This window comes from Cervus canadensis, chromosome 33 (assembly GCF_019320065.1).
Source record: "Cervus canadensis isolate Bull #8, Minnesota chromosome 33, ASM1932006v1, whole genome shotgun sequence".
Lineage (NCBI taxonomy): Eukaryota > Metazoa > Chordata > Mammalia > Artiodactyla > Cervidae > Cervus > Cervus canadensis.
This window is the reverse complement of record NC_057418.1, coordinates 18,930,629-18,950,507: the sequence shown is the minus strand read 5'-3', so window position 1 is coordinate 18,950,507 and position 19,879 is coordinate 18,930,629. Positions and strand designations below refer to the sequence as shown.

Below are 19,879 nucleotides of genomic sequence, written 5' to 3'. Positions count from 1 at the left end.
GGTGACTAACACTTTCACCTTTTCTTGTCCATATTTAATGTCTCAAAATCAAATGTGTTTATCACTGTGGACTCAGCCAATACAACTTGGCCAGCACTATTCTAAAACTTTACTCCTTGTCTGGACTTTCAGTTCTGGTTGTTCTGGTCCACTCCCAGCATGACAGACCAAGAGAAGGGGTCAGTGCAAAGGGAGAGAGGTAAGGAGATGGAGGACAGTATTTCAATAAGGTGGAAGTGTCATTGTCAACAAAGAATACATTTATTTTTAGTACCAGTACCAGTATTTTTCTCTCAGACCTAGGGTATGCTAAAAAGATAAAAAGGTAGAAAACTTTCCTACTTATCCAAACTTACAACACTCTCACTTCATGGAATTTATATTCTCCATTTGCTTGGAATGTAAATTCTGTACTTAGAGTAAGTAGAGCCTGAGTATTATTAATAATACATATGTATTAAGTGCATTGTATTAACATCACAGAATTTGCATTCTTCATTTCAAAGTCACCTAACAATATAACTAATTTAAAAGTAAGGTTTGTATAAATTTGATTTATTTTATTTAAAGTGTTTTACAGACAGGCATTGAAAAAGTACTCTGATGGACAAAGATGTACTTTGTTATTTTCTTATTTTAATAAATATTTCAGATTTGGTGTTTCTGACTTTCTTAACTAATAACAATAATTGAAAATATGATGGATAAATTGTATTTTCTTCATTAGTAGCAGTGCTTCTAAAACGCTTAGAAATAAAATCACTTTGCATAGAAACAGATGCAATGAATTCCATAATCACAGAAGAATCCGCTCCATTTTAATCTTTTGACTAGTATTAAGTACCTAATTTAGCCTACTAGTTTTCTATGCATTAAATGAAAGTGGGGAGATTCAAGAAGGGAAAAAAGACATTAGTGATAATTAAGCCCTTAAAAATACCAAATATATTCAAACTAACATAGCTATTAATTAGGAAGATAGATCAATGTGTTTTAAAGCTTTAATGTATATAAGCACTATTTAAAATGAAGTTTTCTTGGGTGATGTCCACATCAGTATAATTCAAATGGAGTTCAGATATGAAAGTGGCTCTTGGAAAATGCTTCAAAAATTCCTGGAAGAGAGAAATCCAAGTGCTATTCTCTTGGACTGGAAAATTAATGCTAATGAACTCTAACCTAAAAAGACCTTTACATAAAATAAGAAGCAGAGAGGAGAAAGTGTGTCAGGATTTAAGGAAAAACTTTGTGCAACATTTTAGGTTATAATTTGACATTATGCAGAGAAGAAGGAAACTTGAGGCCTTAAACAAAATGTCAATATTCTTTTGAAAACCAGTACAAACTATATTGATACATACTTATTTCTAATTTAAATTCCAAAAGTAATTATCTTTTCTTGCTAAATACCACAGGAAAACTCCCTTATTGTTTTTAAAATGCAAATTTCCAAAACTAGGATATTATATCTCATAGCTAATGCAAATTTTGTTTAATAGTAAAATTATCTCTTACCCGATTGATTATAAAATCCTGTGGGCGTTTCCAGGAATAAATTTTCAATGATGATGGTAACTCAATTTTTCCTTCAGGGTCTTCAAAAAAATGCTACATAAAAAAATGTGTTAAGTTTTTCTCTACATAGTTTTATTAAAATAAAAACAACTCTATCCCAATAAAAATGAATATATCAAATGAACATATCAAATGAACCTGAACAATAAAGAAGCATTTATAGAGGAATTTGTGTGACTGTTCTCAGAGCTAGTTCATAAAGTACTTAGAGAATATTGAATTAACATTGCTGTAATTAATTAATGAAACCTTGGTTATTAAATAGCATTTTGATTGCAGAGGAAGTAGTCCGAACAAGCATGAGCTGCCTTGGAGTGTGAATTAGTTATGGTAGGGAGATAATTTTGAATGGGCTAGTAAGGCCATATTTTCCACTGAAAATATTGTTTTTCAATCTAAGTAAAGAAGATTTAAAAAATATTTACTTATTTTTCAATGGTTAGAATCAGAAAAAGGATTACGTGCAAATAAAATTTGTACCTTTGACCCGACTTTGATTTATTAATCATTTAAATTAAACTTGTTATTTTGGTGTAATCATGATTCATAATGATACAGAGAGCTCCTTGGTTCTCCATCTACACCTTAAAAAACTGTAGTACATAATCAGGATATTGACATTGACACAGACAAGATTACAGAACAGTTCCATCAGAACAAGGAGCCTTGTTATGCCTTTGTATAGCCACAGGCACCCTTCAACTCCCCAGTCTATGTTTAATCCATACCACTTGGCAATTGCTAGTTTAGTCTTGACTTTCATAATTTTGTTATTTCAGTAATGTTATATGAATAGAATCAGATAGTCCGTAACCCTTCGGATTTATTTTATTTCTCTGCCTAATTCCCTGGAGATTCAATCCGTTCAAGTTTTTGCATGTGTTAATAGTTGGTGGTTTATTGCCGAGTAATATTTCATGCTACAGATATTTGTTCATTTATCATCTGCCCATTGAAAGACATCTGAGCTGTTTCCAGTTTCAGGTTGTTCCTAATAAAGCTGCAATGAACATTGTGTACAGGTTATTGTTTGTTGTGTGAATGTAAGTTTCCATATTTCTGGAACAAATGCACAAAAAGGCAATTAATTCATTAGTTTTTGACCCCCAATTATGGATCAATTGGTGAATTCTGGAGAAAGAATGGTGCCCAAATGCAAGCAGTCTGGTAAGTTAGAGAGATTTCAAGTAACTGCTATGTGAAAATTCTCAGGCTCATGAGGTGGTGGGTTATGGGAGATCTTTATGAGAAATAGATTTATTGAGACTTTTATGAGAAATAAAGATATGAAAATTTCTGGAGTACAAACAAGATGCTAAAGCAATATAATCTATCTGTGGTGGGGGCAGAGATTAAATTTCCCCTCAGTTAATGGGGACGGATCAAATAAATACTGTTTTGATTTTCATTATATGTTTGCCCTAACACTCATGTGGCTTGAGAAATAGGTTATATTTGAGGACATTGTCTGAGAGTTAAACCTAGTACATTTCTGTGTATCTGAAGCATATGGTTTATTGTCACATTTAACATACTGGAATAATTCAAATGAAGACAAAGGCAACTCCGACATCTAGTCAAAATGATAGAAGAATGAGTTTAAAAGATAGACTGATGTTTTTCCAAGAGAAGTACTAGACTTCTGGGGTTCCCTTACATTGCTTTTTTTCCCCTAAAATTATTAACTTAGAAATTTTAAAGTACCCTATCTGAAAATTCTGAGTTCCTTCTAAATCTGTTTCTATTATCTGTTTTTTTCCTCTTGCTTTTTAGTCTCTTGATTTTTAGAAACTTGGTTCTGTTTTTCCACCTGTCTGGGAAATTTTGAGTGTACACTATATACTGAATATAAAAATATATACAAGTTCTAAATGGTGATGTCTTCCTCCCAAGAGGAGGATTTTATTCCCTTCTGACAGTCAGAGTGCAAGATGAATTTGACCGTGTCAACACTGGGTCTTAAGATTTGGCAGGGCTGGCATAGTTTTATTCATCCTTACTCACTATGGAATGCTGTAGTCATGTTGGGACACTAATGGAAAGTCTGGAGTGTTTATCAAGCTCACTTGATGTACACGAAATTCCAATCTCTAGCTATCATTATGAAATTTTTTCTCAGTTATTTAGCTTCCAGACTGCTGTTTTTTCACTCATTTGCTCTGCAGCAAAAGCTTCACATACATAACTTATGAGGTACATAGATGTCTCAAGATAAAATTGTATGCAAAATTTTCAGATCACTTCTCCATAGTTACCCCTGGGATCTGGGTTCAAGGTCTGCTTTGGCAGCTTCAGACAATATCCTTCTTCACTTCAACCCAGAAAAACTGACACAAGCTCCAGGCCAATACTGTCTTCATGGTCTCTACTTTCCATACCTTGAATTAATACATGACTTTGAGGAAGAAATTAGTGGGGATCATCTCATTATGATTCCCTTTTCTCCAGAATTTGAGCCTCTCCTATTGTTAACAGTACTCTTTTCTTGTCATGTTGCTTTAGGTATATTTCTTACATCTACATTGCTGTACTTTATCATACAATTCTCCATTTTGTTCACTCACCATATCCTTTCCTTCTAATCACTTAGGTGAGGAATTGAGACCTAACCATGGACTTACAGGAAATGGTCATCTCAGTTCAGTTCAGTTCAGTTCAGTCGCTCAGTCGTGTCCGACTATTTGCAATCCCATGAACCGCAGCATGCCAGGCCTTCCTGCCCATAACCAACTCCCGGAGTTTACCCAAACTTATGTCCATCGAGTCAGTGATGTCATCCAACCATCTCATCCTCTGTCATCCCCTTCTCCTCCTGCCTTCAATCTGTCCCAGCATCAGGGTCTTTTCAAATGAGTCCGCTCTTCACATCAGGTGGCCAAAGTACTGGAGTTTCAGCTTCAGCGTCAGTCCTTCCAATGAACACCCAGGACTGATTTCCTTTAGGATGGACTGGTTGAATCTCCTTGCAGTCCAAGGGACTCTCAAGAGTCTTCTCCAACACCACAGTTCAAAAGCATCAATTTTTTGGCACTCAGCTTTCTTTATAGTCCAACTCTCACATCCATACATGACCACTGGAAAAACCATAACCTTGACTAGATGGACCTTTGTTGGCAAAATAATGTCTCTGCTTTTTAATGTGCTATCTAGGTTGGTCATAACTTTCCTTCCAAGGAATAAGTGTCTTTTAATTTCATTGCTTCAATCACCATCTGCAGTGATTTTGGAGCCCCCAAAAATAAAATCAGCCACTGTTTCCACTGTTTCCCCATCTATTTGCCATGAAGTGATGGAAGCAGATGCCATGATCTTAGTTTTCCAAATGTTGAGCTTTAAGCCAACTTTTTTACTCTCCTCTTTCACATTCATCAAGAGGCTCTTTAGTTCTTCTTCACTTTCTGCCATAAAGGTGGTGTCATCTGCATATCTGAGGTGATTGATATTTCTCCTGGCAATCTTGATTCCAGCTTGTGCTTCCTACAGCCCAGCGTTTCTCATGATGAACTCTGCATGTAAGTTAAATAAGCAGGGTGACAATATACAGCCTTGATGTACTCCTTTTCCTATTTGGAACCTGTCTGTTGTTCCATGTCCAGTTCTAACTGTTGCTTCCTGACCTGCATACAGGTTTCTCAAGAGGCAGGTCAGGTGGTCTGGTATTCCCATCTCTTTCAGAATTTTCCACAGTTTACTGTGATCCACACAGTCAAAGGCTTGGCATGGTGAATAAAGCTGAAATAGATGTTTTTCTGGAGCTCTCTTGGTTTTTCAATGATCCAACAGATGTTGGCAATTTGATGTCTGGTTCCTCTGCCTTTTCTAAAACCAGCCTGAACATCTGGAAGTTCCCGGTTCACATATTGCTGAAGCCTGGCGTGGAGAATTTTGAGCATTACTTTACTAGCATGTGAGATGAGTGCAATTGTGCGGTAGTTTTCTTTGGCATTGCCTTTGTTTGGGATTGGAATGATTTATGTGCCACCATATCATAAAATGCAATCACAAGACTTGGAGTGTCCATGAATGACTCCCTCCAGTGGAGAAATCGTAGCTCCCTGAGCCGTGAATGCTGAGCTTGTGGAACAGAACTGGGGGTGGAAGCAGGGTTCCATCTCAGATGGCACCGCTTTGCATTGTCATAACAACCAGGATTTGAGCTGTGCTTTCCTACCTTCTGAAAGTTGCATTGGAAGAATGGGGTACTGGCTAGGTTCTGAAATGTCAAGTTCCAGTGGAATAGCCTCTATTCACAGCAGTAGTATGAAGGGAGTGCTTCCCAAAGCATGCAGTTTCATCCAGCATCCAGCAATAGTCCTATGTGTCACCCCCAAATAAAATGAACATCAAGTGACCAGCACACTTATTACCACTTCAGTCTCAGTGGTTTTCTTCTGATAAATTTTCTTCCAATAGACTTACCCTTGTCAATAACATTGAAAATTTTCAGAATTTGACACCTGACCTTCTAGAGATCTGCAAGAATTTTTCATAATCATCTGCTAAAAGCATGCTTGTATTGTAAGGTCCTTAAAATATTATTTTGTATCTCATTCCCTATTTCAGAGTTTCAAGTACTCTGTTCTTCTCTTCCCCATTGCTTCTTTATAATTTGGAGTGACTTATCTCTGAATCTTTCCCAGTGCTCAGCTGCTCAACTGAGAACTTGCAAAATCTATCTTGCTGATGAAAATTCCCAAACAATCCCTATATGATCTGAATTTCTATTAAAATATGTAAAACATGACCATTTTCATTTGAACCCAGAGAGTTCAAAAGTCCTTTGCATCTAAACATTTCATAATTACCTTAGGTATGGTACAAAAAATACATTATCTCACATATTGTTATTTGAAATTGTTCAAATACTAACAATGTCAGAAGTTAATTATATTTACTGCCTTTTGTGTAAACAAATTACTGATATGAATCATGCAGTTTGTGATTTTGCACTTTGTGAACAAAATGTAAATGCTAATAAGTAACATTTCTGAGAGTTCTTTGCAAATAAAGACAATAGAATTCAACCTAGCCATTATGTCCATTTTGTGTTTTGAAAATTGTACTGTGTTCTAAAAGTACTTCTGCTGAATGAACTACTGCTTCAAATAAATGGGCCATATTTAAAATGAAACCCAGACTAGTACTTTCTACAAAGAGGATTTTAGAAATAAATATATATTTTTTGATATCTTTACCTTATTTTCTTTTATTTTTTTTTCAGTGTATGGGATCTTTTTTTCCCCCATTTATTTTTATTAGTTGGAGGCTAATTACTTTACAATATTGTAGTGGGTTTTGATCAATCAAAAAATGGGCCAAAGATCTAAACAGACATTTCTCCAAAGAAGACATACAGATGGCTAAAAAACACATGAAAAGATGCTCAACATCACTCATTATCAGAGAAATGCAAATCAAAACCACAATGAGGTACCATTACATGCCAGTCAGGATGGCTGCTATCCAAAAGTCTACAAGCAATAAATATTTTTAAGTAAGCGATTTAACTGGAAAATGTAGTAACCCAATTCTCAGATCCAATCTCAGGGACACACCATGTTTAAAAGCCACAGGTAGGAACTTTACTGGTGGTCAGGGGTTAAGACACTGCCTTCTAATGCACGGGGTACAGGTTCAATCTCTGGTTGGGGAGCTAAGATCCCACATCTCATGGCCAAAAAACAAAAAAAGCAAAAAATAAAACAGAATCAATACTGAAACAAAATCAGTAAAGACTTTAAAAATGATCCACATTTTAAAAAATTCACAGGTAAATGAAGAGTGACTGAGATTTTTACCGGAATATCTTGGGGTACAGATATAAGGGGGATTCAATTCTTACCTCGTAACATCTCTTAAAAATTTATCTTCCCTATAATCTCTAAATAACAGCTCACAATTTCATGGGGGCTTCTCATTTCCTAAACCAACATCTCTAAATACCTGGTTCCGAAGTCTCTCGAAATCTATTAGCTAGCTTATTCTATCCCTTTCATTCTTATGAATTTTTGGTCATTCCTCTTCTCCCATTTCCTTAAATGCAATTCACCAAAGCTCAGGACTAAAGACCTGGAGAGACAAGGTAGGATGAGGGGAGTCAAGGTGGACAAAGACAAGATTTCTCTTTTTAATTGAGGTTGTGGAGAAGAGTGAGCACGTGCACATGTTAACAAGTCCTATTCCACTTACAATCAAAAACCAAACTGAAGTCCAGCCACATTCAAGCCTACTCACAAGTACAGGGCTCTTCCCCATCTTGTCCTTTTCTTTTGCTCCTTTCCCCGCATCCCACTTCTCGGCATTGATGTCAGCTTCGCTCCATTCTGGCCAGATCGGAAATTTCCCCTTCTTTTGTTCAGACGGCTGTACATTACTGCCAAAAGGGTACTGACTAGGGACAGAGAGGGGAGGTGGTTTGGATTCAAATCTCTGAGGTTAAAATACTAGATAATTTCATGAAATAAATTTAATTATCTTCTTAGCAAACAAAACAAACATATTTCTTAATACAGCCATACCTGTAGATAGACAACTTCCACATGTTAAGGGTTTAAAGACTGAAATACCACAAAGAGATTATTCTGTAAGCAAATTTTGAGCATTAGCTCCTCTATAGCATCACTGACTCAATGAACATGAATTTGAGCAAACTCTAGGAGACAGAGAAGGACAGGGGAGCCTGGTGTGCTGCAGTCCATGGGGTTGCAGAGTCAGATACAACTTAGCAACTGAACAACAAGTCCTTACTTTCTGAGGCAGGACATTCATCATCAACATAGAAGGGGAACAACAATGAAGGGGAATGGTGATGGTTTAGTTGCTAAGTCATGTCTGACTCTTGCAACCCCATGGACTATAGCCCACCAGGCTCCTCTGTCCATGGGATTTCCCAGGCAAGAATACTGGAGTGGGTTGCCATTTCCTTCTCCAGGTAAGCTTCCCAACCCAGGGATTGAACCCAGGTCTCCTGCATTGGCAGGCAGATTCTTTATTGACTGAGCCATCAGGGAATTTTTATATATAATTCATACCCCCAAAAAATCCTTTACTTGTATAATAGTAATACATTAGTTATGGTAATAGCTTTCTGAAGAAGAGTGCAACTATAATTTGGATTTTTCCCAACATAAAAAGTCCACTATGGTCATCATTTTAAAAGAAAATTTGGAAACACAAATCAGATAAATAAGAAAAGCATACTCACATCATTCTAGAAACCACATCATTAAAAAGTATTCATCCCCTCAGATTAATGTACAAGGATATACATCTTTCTTTAAAAATGACGTTATTCATCATGTTCTCTTTTATAGATTGCTTTTTTCCACTTATCAGTATACTGTTGATAGTTTCCATGCAAATAAGTGTTTACATATCTAAATACTAATTTAATGATTGCATAATATTCCATTGTATGATACATTGTCTTTCATTTAACTTTATTTGGAAATTTGAGGCTTTTAATTTTTAAATTATTCCCAATTATAAGCAAGACTGTGATGGCTGCCCTTTTGCCAAATCTTTGCACACCTTATCATTTCCTTAGGACAACTAATATTCTATCAATTACTGCAGCTGTATCCCTGCCCTTGTACTCCGTGTACAAAGAGAAGAAGAAAAAACAGAAAACGGAGAAAAGCAGTCAGGAAGTGTGGTTGTTGTTCAGTCGCTAAGTCATATCCAACTCTGCACCCCCATGGACTGCAGCACACCAGGCTTCCCTGTCCTCACTGTCTCCTGGAGTTTTCTCAGCCTCATGTCCATTGAGCTGATGATGCCATCCAACCATCTCATACTCCATTGCCCACTTCTCATCTTGCCCTCAATCTTTCCCAGCATCAGGGTTTTTTCCAGTGAGCCGGCTCTTCACATAAGGTGGCCAGAGTATTGGAGCTTTAGCTTCAGCATCAGTCCTTCCAATGAGTATTCAGGACTGATTTCCTTTAGGATTAACTGGTTTGATCTCCTTGCAATCCAAGGGACTCTCAAGAGTCTTCCCCAGCACAGCAATTTGAAAGCATCAATTCCTTGGCATTCAGCCTTCTTTATGGTCCAACTCTCACATCTGTACATGACTACTGGGAAAACCGTAGTTTTGACTAGACAGACCTTTGTCAGCAAAGTGATATCTCTGCTTTTTAATAAACTACCTAGTTTTGTCGTAGCTTTTATCCAAAGGAGCAAGCGTCTTTTAATGTCACGGCTGCAGTCGCCGTCTGCAATTTGGGATGATGCAGATGAACCCATTCTTTATGTTAAAGTTAGTAATCAGTACTAGTTCTCTAGATCAGTTTCTCTGTGCTTGGGTGGATTTTCTCATTCACCTTTTTACAGAGGATTAAACTGGAAAGCCATGCCTTTATCTAAGGTGAGAGCATTTCCTTTCCTCTGGGGATCAAGACCTTACCCTACATCTTTTTAAATAAAAGTTTCCACTTTCATAAACTGATAAGATTTCCCTGGCAGTCCAGCTGTCATTCTGACTTTCAGTTCCCTTCTTATTTCTGGATCCTGAACATTTTTATTTCTTTATGTATGTGTTTCCAGGTGTTATTATTTTTACAAATTGGAATCCACCATCTTGCTGGAAAAGAAAGTCTGATAATACATATGTTGTAAAGGGGTGGTTCTAAGTAGCATGTAAGAAAATATGAAAAGGATGACTATGATAGTTATCAGGGAAAAGGGGCAATTTTTCACAATATTAATTTAAAAAAATCAAGGTATAAATTAGTGTATTATTATACCTCTGTTTTACTCAATGTTGATACAACTTTACAGATAAAAAGAAATTAGCAGTTTTTTATCCATTAAAACCGTGGTAAAATTACCTCATTTAGGAAGTTCAAAAACCCTAAAAACTCATTTTGTAAAAGGAAGATTTAATTTAAAAAAATAAAGGTTCTTTTGAGATGATGTTTTGCCTTCCTCTTCATTCTGTCAAGTGTAAGTAAATATATACTGGCTCCTTCCCTTAAGCTGTTAAGCCTTATCACTAATTGGCCTACTTTCCTTGTAACATGTCAAATTTATTTCCATCTATATTAAAGATCACTTAGAAAGAATCTCATTAGAGATATTTTATACGAGCTCAGTAGCTCCCCTATTGTGCTAAACACACAATACAAGTAGTGGTCAAATACAGCCCAATGTCAAATGTACCATAGACTTCGAATGATTGCGTACAATTGTTGCTTTGGAAACTCTCAGCACATTATGTGCCTTTGAATATCATTGCCAGAATGTACCTACTGTGCCAGCATAGTTGGGATCCTTTAAAATATTCAAAGCCCATTATTCCTGATTTCATCATTTCTGAGAATAAGATAATCCTTAAACACAAAAGTAACCCAGGACTTTTGAAGATTTAGGAACTGGTACTTTTGGTAAATAAATTTTTAAAAAATTGAAGCATGCGAAGAAATCAGACCTGCCCCTGAAAAAATCGAGGGTATATGTAGAGTTACTCTATTCATATAGCGATATACCCAATACTAATAAATGATTTAATTCATTAGAATTACAAGTTGTATAAAAGATTTTGAAGGTAAGTATTTTCTCTAGTTATATGACTAAACACTTTCTTCTACACAGTTAATCTAAATATGCTATTGAGATAAGTGAACCATCCTGACCCTTTTATGAGAGGCCCCCAATTTATAAACAAAACATATCTGTGGAAATTTATTGTTTTAAAAAATAAATTAGCAAAAGTCAACAAGGATTGTTTATAGTATAAAATATGCTCAGACACTCAGTCATGTTCAACTCTTTGGGACCCATATATATTCCAAATGCCAAATGATATTCCAAAGGAAACCAATGTTTAGAGGGAAGAAAATTCTAGAAAGCCAGGTGAGGGACTGGTGTCCAGAGCAGATATACAAAATGTAAAGGTTCTCCTGGGGAAAAGAGAGCAAACACAAAAGAAGCAAATTTACAACAGAGGACCAAGTCAGACATCTGACATGAAAATGATACATAAAGTGGGCAACACATACAAAGGTGTTAAAATAATTGTATATTTCATTACTAAAATGAATTCATCACAATTGAAAGTTATTAAAAATGTGAGTGGCTGGTTGCTAGAGGCAGAGCGTGAGGGACAGGCAAAATGGATGTAAATGATCAAAACATGCAAACTTTCTATACAAAGTAAATGTCATGACCATGTAATGATTAACATAGTGACTGTAGTTAATAGTACACTGCTGTGGCTTTGAAAGTTACTAACAAAGTAGATCTTAAACATTCACATCACAAGGAAAAATATGTACAACTATGTACTGTGACATGTTAACTAGACTTATTGTGAATAGACTATTAATAGACTATTAAATAGACTATTAACTAGACTATTGTGAATGTGTGTATACATTCACAATGTATACAAATATCAAACCATGATGTTCATAGCTGAAACTAATATAATATTATATGTCAGTCATATCTCATATTTTTAAAAAAAGTTAATGGACTAATTACAGAAAAAATTTCTAGTGGTGGTTTGGGGGCTGGAATAGTGTAATCCACAAGCAAGTACTGGGAACTGGAATTGAGTAAGCTTAAAAGTTTATTTTGGAAAAAAAGCTGAATTCACACTGCGAATGTCAGGAGACCAGAAACAGGCTTCTTGAATGAGCAAGTGGCTAGAGTGGGCTTCCTTGGTGGCTCAGTGGTAAAGAACATGTCTGCCAATGCAGAAGACATGGGTTCAATCTCTGGGTCAGGAAGATCCCCTGGAGGAGGAAATGACAACCCACTCCAATATTCTTGCCTGGAGAATGCCATGGACAGAGGAGCCTGGTGGGCGACAGCCCATAGCTTACAAAGAATCGGACACGACTGAGCAACTGAGCATGCAGGCACAAGTGGCTAGGGTCTTCATGAGCTCCCAGCTTTGAACTAAGTCTGGAATAACTCCCCTACAGTTTATGGTGTAAGAGGCAATACATCAATTTCTTGTGATTCCACAAGGAAATAGGCTGGCCAAAAGGGGGAAAATGGGGATGGAGTGGCTCTCTACCTCTATGAATGGGGTACCAGGAATAGCACTTCATTCATGGGAGAAAAGTCTCCCCATGGTAAGACTTGACTGGAAGCAAGAGTGTTGTAAAAATGCTCCCACTGATCGGAAAAGAGAAATATTCTTCAGGGAGTTCAGAAAAGCAGCTACTTGCCAATTGATGGAAAGTAGTTTAATAATGTAATAACTATCCTGTCCTTTTCACTGGAGCATCCCTGTGGAATGTCAGAATGGGTAGGAAGAGACTCATCCTAAAAACCATCCAAACCTAGTGGCAGAAAATAGCATGGATTAGTTTAAAATATCTACAAAATATGAACAATACAAAGCAAAAAAAGAAAGAAGGAAACTTAAAACTAGAAGGACAGTCAGGAAATCACACTCAAGGAAAGATACTGTAGCAGATTTAAAAGATATTTAAAATAAATATATTTAGGATTACCAAAGAGATAAAGGAAGAAATGTTTCTGCTTTACAATGAGAACAAGAAGATACTAAACAAGCAAACAAAAAATAAGACCAATATAAAAAAATAGACATTGGAAAGTTTTAGTAATGAAAACTTCAGATATTGAAAGAGTAGACTAAATAAAGCTGAAGAGGACTAATGATTTAGAAGGTAAAATTAAAAAAAATCAAGTTCTTGCATAGATAGATAAAGAGAAAATGTGAAATGACAAGTAGATAGATCATTCTCAGAAGGATGAAATGGTTAAAATAGTGGGGGGTGGGGGAGGGTGTTTAGAAGAAATATTTTATGATATTACTGCTCAAAAATGCTCAGAATTGAGAAAGACATGTCTTCAGATTGGAAAAAGCACATCAACCAATAACAAACCACAAGTGAGAGGTCAGGAGATGGAATTCTTAATCTAGGTTTATCAGCTGGAAATTATAGGCCAATGCTGAAAATGAAAATCTGAACAATTGAGCAGTTACCTAAAAATAAATCACAATCAAATTGACAGCAAATAGTAGACGGTATAAAGCAGTGAAGTAATGTCTTCTAAGCTGAGGTAACATAACTGTCAACCTTGGAATTAAGACCCAATTAAGCTCTTAGTCAAAAGTGAAATAGAAACATTTATTTTAAATTAGATAAAAACATTTTTAATATGTGAATTTACCATAACAGATTCTCTCCCCCTCCCCCCAAAAAAAGTAATGAAGGATTTATCTTTAGGAAAATAGACATGAATCTAGAAGTAAAGTGTGGAATACAAGTTTGCAATGGTAAATAAGTGAATCACTGTAACATTTTGGTAAAATTCTAAACAGTTATTTCGTATAGACAAATAATGATGATAATGACTTCATGCTTTTGAAAGTAGCCAAAATAAAAGAGATGGGAAAGGGAGGGAATTCTGACAGACACCAGTGTGCTTGAATTTTCTTTAGGAATAACACTAACTGTGGACTTTGTAGGAAAATACTTAAAAATGAGTGTATTTTAAAAGAACAAGGATTGTTGGAATTTCCCTGGAGGTCCAGTGGTTAGGATTCTGCCTTCCATTGGTAGAGGAATTAAAATCCTACATGCCATGCAGTGTGGGGGGGGGGGGGGAACAAATTGAGGAATGTCTTAGTCAATTTGGGCTGCTATAACATCATACGATAGAATCAGTGGTTTATGAACAATAGAAATATATTTTTCACAGTTCTGGAGTCTGGAAGTCTGACATCATGGTGCCAGCATGGTCAGGTTTTGATGAGAGCCTTCTTATGTTTTACAGATGACTGACTATTCATTGTGTCCTCATATGGAGCAAAGAGGTAGATAACTCTCTGGCTTCTTCTTATAAGGGCACTAATCCCAAGCATGACGGCTTCACACTTATGACCTTATTACTTCCCAAAGCCTCAGCTCCAAACACCATCACAATGGGATAAGGGTTTCAACAGATGCATTTTGGGGTACACAGACATTCAGCCTATTGCAAGGGATATTTCAAGAAATAAAATATAAAACTTCCAAACTAGGAAGAGAACAGGAGTACATCTGACATTAGGGAACAACTCACTATGCTTTGGGGCAAAAGGGAAATAGGGAACACAGAATTTTGAAAACTAAGATCATATGAACAAATATGACTGGAGACTAAAACATTTTAGAAAAAAAACACTATTTCAGAATGAGAAAGGAATCTCAACCTACAGTTCACTTATTTTTACCTCACATTTGTTGAACACCTGCTGTAAAACAAGCACTAGATGATGGGGTTACAGACATGTAGATACATATCTGTGTTCTTGAGTTTATTTTGTAAGGCAAGCAGGTAAATAGAAAATTTCAGAATAGTGTGGTATGTGCAGAGGTGGAAGTATTCACAGGTGGTAAAGAAGGGGAATTGTGCCCCATATGAGGCAATTAGGAGAAACTTCCTGCAACAAATAGCATGTAAACTGTCTTGAAAGATAACTACAAATTTTCCAGATTGAAAAAGGAGAAAGGACGTCACTGTGAAAGGAAAACAGCATACAAGACAGACGTAAGAAATAGCAGTGTGGGTTTAGAGAATTACAAACTCTTAAGTATCTGAATGAGCATGTGGCACAAGGCAAGGGGAAATCAGGTGGGAGAGAAACACGAGGTAGGCAGGCTGCCTCTATCAAGGATTTTGTTGAGGCACTTGAACCTTATTTGTAGTTATTGGTGACTCGGCCATTATACCAAGAAAATGCTTTATTTTTAGAGACATATTATTTAGCATTTACTCATAACAGACCACTGTTAAAGACAAGAAGTTCAAGGAAGACTGAAGTTGCAATAAAACTCAAAAGTGAGCACAATGTAATTATGAATATCTTTTTTGAGGTAATCTTCATAATATCTGGAAGTTGCATTCTTTCAATTAAAACTTCTGTATCATGATGTCTCCATTACATCAAAAGCCAGTTTTAAAAAATATAATATCTTTGTGACCCAATGGACTGTAGTGCACCAGGCTCCTCTGTCCATGGAATTTTCCAAGCAAGAATACTGGAGTGGAGTGCCATTTCCTCCTCCAGGGATCTTCCTGACCCAGGGATCGAACTCATGTCTCTTGCGTCTCCTGCATTTGCAGGCAGATTCTTCACCAGTGTGCCCCTAGGAAGCAATATACACTGGCAAGTATACTCAATTTGGAATTTTATTTTAAAGTAAAGAATTCTGTTCACAGTTACAATACATTATTTGTGGATACATCTCTATCATTTCAGTTCAGTCGCTCAGTCATGTCCGACTCTTTGCGACCCCATGAATCGCAGCACGCCAGGCCTCCCTGTCCATCACCAACTCCCGGAGTTTTCCCAAACCCATGTCCATTGAGTTGGTGATGCCATCCAATCATCTCATCCTCTGTCGTCCCCTTCTCCTCCTGCCCTCAATCTTTCCCAGCATCAGGGTCTTTTCCAATGAGTCAACTCTTCACATCAGGTAGCCAAAGTATTGGAGTTTCAGCTTCAACATCAGTCCTTCCAATGAATACCCAGGAATGATCTCCTTTACGATGAACTGGTAGGATCTCCTTGCAGTCCAAGAGACTCTCAAGAGTCTTCTCCAACACCATATTTCCAAAGCATCAAATCTTCGGTGCTCAGCTTTCTTTATAGTCCAACTCTCATATCCATACATGACCACTGGAAAAACCATAGCCTTGACTAGATGGACCTTTGTTGACAAAGTAATGTCTCTGCTTTTTAATATGCTGTCTCGGTTGGTCATAACTTTCCTTCCAAGGAGTAAGCGTCTTTTAATTTCATGGCTGCAATCACCATCTGCAGTGATTTTGGAGTCCCCCAAAATAAAGTCAGCTATTGTTTCCATTGTTTCACCATCTAATTGCCATAAAGTGATGGGACCGGATGCCATGATCTTAGTTTTCTGAATGCTGAGCTTTAAGCCAACTTTTCACTCTCCTCTTTCACTTTCATCAAGGGGCTCTTTAGTTCTTCTTCACTTTCTGCCATAAGGGTGATGTCATCTGCATATCTGAGGTTATTGATATTTCTCCCGGCAATCTTGATTCCAGCTTGTGCTTCTTCCAGCCCAGCGTTTCTCATGATGTACACTGCATGTAAGTTAAATAAGCAGGGTGACAATATACAGCCTTGATGTACTCCTTTTCCTATTTGGAACCAGTCTGTTGTTCCATGTCCAGTTCTAACTGTTGCTTCCTGATCTGCATACAGGTTTCTCAAGAGGCAGGTCAGGTGGTCTGGTATTTCCATCTCTTTCAGAATTTTCCACGGTTTATTGTGATCCATGCAGTCAAAGGCTTTGGCATAGTCAATAAAGCAGAAATAGATATTTTTCTGGAACTCTCTTGCTTTTACCATGATCCAGCGGATGTTGGCAATTTGATCTCTGGTTCCTCTGTCTTTTCTAAAACCAGCTTGAGCATCTGGAAGTTCACAGTTCATGTATTGCTGAAGCCTGACTTGGAGAATTTTGAGCATTACTTTACTAGTGTGTGAGATGAGTGCAATTGTGCAGTAATTTGAGCATTCTTTGGCATTGCCTTTCTTTGGGATTGGAATGAAAACAGACCTTTTCCAGTCCTGTGGCCATTGCTGAGTTTTCCAAATTTGCTGACATATTGAGTACGGCACTTTCACAGTATCATCTTTTAGGATTTGAAATAGCTCAACTGGAATTCCATTACCTCCACTAGCTTTGTTTCTAGTGATGCTTTCTAAGGCCCACTTGACTTCACATTCCAGGATGTCTGGCTCTAGGAGAGTGATGATACATCGTGATTATCTGGGTCGTGAAGATCTTTTTTGTACAGTTCTTCTGGGTATTCTTGCCACCTCTTCTTAATATCTTCTGCTTCTGTTAAGTCCATACCATTTCTGTCCTTTATTGAGCCCATCTTTGCATGAAATGTTCCATTGGTATCTCTAATTTTCTTAAATAGATATGTAGTCTTTCCCATTCTATTGTTTTCCTCTATTTCTTTGCATCCCTATAAATACTGCTTTAAAACGTCTCACTTTAATAGTTAAAAATAAAATGTAGAATTTAAGTAATAAACCTGAGGCATATGTCCACTTTAGTTGGCATAACAGATTTCAACTTAGCAATATTAGTAACTGCATTAAATGTAAGTAGTTAGATACCAAAATTAAAAGGGACAGATTATAAGATTAGATAAAAATCAACATCCTACTATATCTATAAGAAATACTTTGTATATGTATAAACAAATAATAAAGGGATGGAAGAACATGTTCACATTAATAAAAACAAATGCTTTAAAAAGATTTCAGAACAGAGAATAATATCAGGATTCAAAATTTTAATTTCATGATGGTAGAAAAAGAAAATTCATTGAGATGATGTAATAAACCTAAACTTTTGTTAATATATGAATCAAAATCAGATAGACCTATAAGAATCAAAAGATAAATTCATAAATATAGTGGAAATTAGAACTATCATTCATAATATCTGATAGAACAAACTGATCAAAAATCAGTAGGGCTGTAGAAGATATAGAATATAGAATACTATCCCCATCAAAATTGGCTTAATTGACATTTATATAACACTTCATCACAACAGACACATATTCTTTTCAAGAAAATATTATTTGTCAAATCAGATCATAATCTGAGGCATCAAACAAGTCTCAATAAATTTAAAAGAATTCAAGTCATACAAAGTATGTTCTCTGGCCAATGGAAATTACATTAGAAATCTCTAGCCAAAAAACCTGGAAATTTTGAAGATATTTGGAATGTAGATAAAATGTTTGTGATTAAACAATGTGTTAGAGAAGAAATCAAAAAGGTATTTATAAAATATCTGGATTGAATAAAAATGAAAATATAACACATTAAAATGTATAGGATGCCACTAAAGCAATAGGGGAAATTTATAGTAAAAAATATTTACATTAGAGAAGAGTCAAATCTTGGAACAATGTACTATTTCCACCTTAAGAAATGGGGAAGAAGTAGGCAAGTTAAATCTAAGATAAATTAACAAAAAAACATGAGAGCAGGTTAACAGAATCAGAAAACAACAAAATGATCAAGAAAAATCAGCAAATCAAAAAGCTAGTTCTTTGATTGATTAAACTCTAGTCAGATTGATCAGGAATATGAGAAGATACAAACTACCAATCAGAAATGGAAAGGGGGACATTACTACCAACCCCACAGACATTTAAAAGATAATAAAGAAATATTACAAACAACATTATGTCCATATATTTGATAACTTAGATGAAACTTAGATGGATCAGTTTCTTAAAGAATACAAACTACGAATACCCTGTAAAAGGAGATAGATTGGATTGGAGATGTTGAGTATCCCTGTATTTATTTATTAACAAAGTGAATTTAGCATTAAACATATTCCCACAAAGAAAACTCCAAATAAAAAAAAAAGAAAACTCCAAACCCAAATGGCTTCGCTGGAGAAGTCTACGAAATATTTAAGAAAGAAATAATATTAATTCTGCACTAATTGTTGCCAATAACATGAATGAATATCGGAATGATTATGATGAGTGAAAGAAGCCATACAAAAGCTACACAAAAGGAGCTTTATAATTCCATTTATATAAAACTCCTGAAAATGCAAACTGATTGACAGAAAATAGGACAGTGATTGCCTGGAGCTGAAGATAAGGAGGGACAGAAGGAAGGAATCACCAAGAGATCAAGGAAAGCTTTTCAAATCATAGATCTGTTCATTATCTTGATTGTGTTGATGCTTTCATATGTGTGAATGTATGTCCACATTTAGCAGAATGCATTCTTTAAATATGTATGTCAAATACAATGCAATTTATTGCATGTCAAATTTATATCAGTAAACCTGTCTTTTAAACAGAAATAAAAAGAAAAGCCTGGGGATTTTAAAAGGCAAATTCAGAAAAATCCAAACATCACTTTGTGATAGCAATATTACCTGTTATTAGAGTCATAATATATAATTAAATTAAATCTTGATTCTATGATATATTTGACTGCCAAGTCATATGCAACAAAATATATTTTGTCTACATATTCTGTCTTTCGTGTATACTGTTCCTGGCAAATTAAACCTTGTATAATTTGGAGTTGGGGAAAAAGTCAAAACTGTCCTTATATGTAATAGAAATAGTCCATACTTGCATTAATATATATTTGATAATCTGGTTATTAATAAAATGTCAATAAAACAACTTTTTAAAACTTAGAAGCACTTGTTAATCACCTACCTAGCAAAGATGACAAAATGATTAAAAAATTCTTAGGTCACTTAACAAGATTATTTAATATAATGAAACACATATTAATGCA

General features: G+C 35.8%; 1 protein-coding gene across 1 annotated transcript in view; it reads right to left on the bottom strand.

The window, feature by feature from the left end:
- The window catches only part of ADGB (androglobin), a 206,616-nt gene that overhangs the window by 177,523 nt on the left and 9,214 nt on the right, over positions 1-19,879 (bottom strand). The window contains exons 2-3 of the mRNA XM_043457333.1: positions 7,810-7,966; positions 1,516-1,608 (exon numbers count right to left, since the gene is read on the bottom strand). Coding sequence (XP_043313268.1) covers positions 1,516-1,608; positions 7,810-7,966 — 250 coding nt within the window. The remainder of the gene's footprint in view (positions 1-1,515; positions 1,609-7,809; positions 7,967-19,879) is intronic.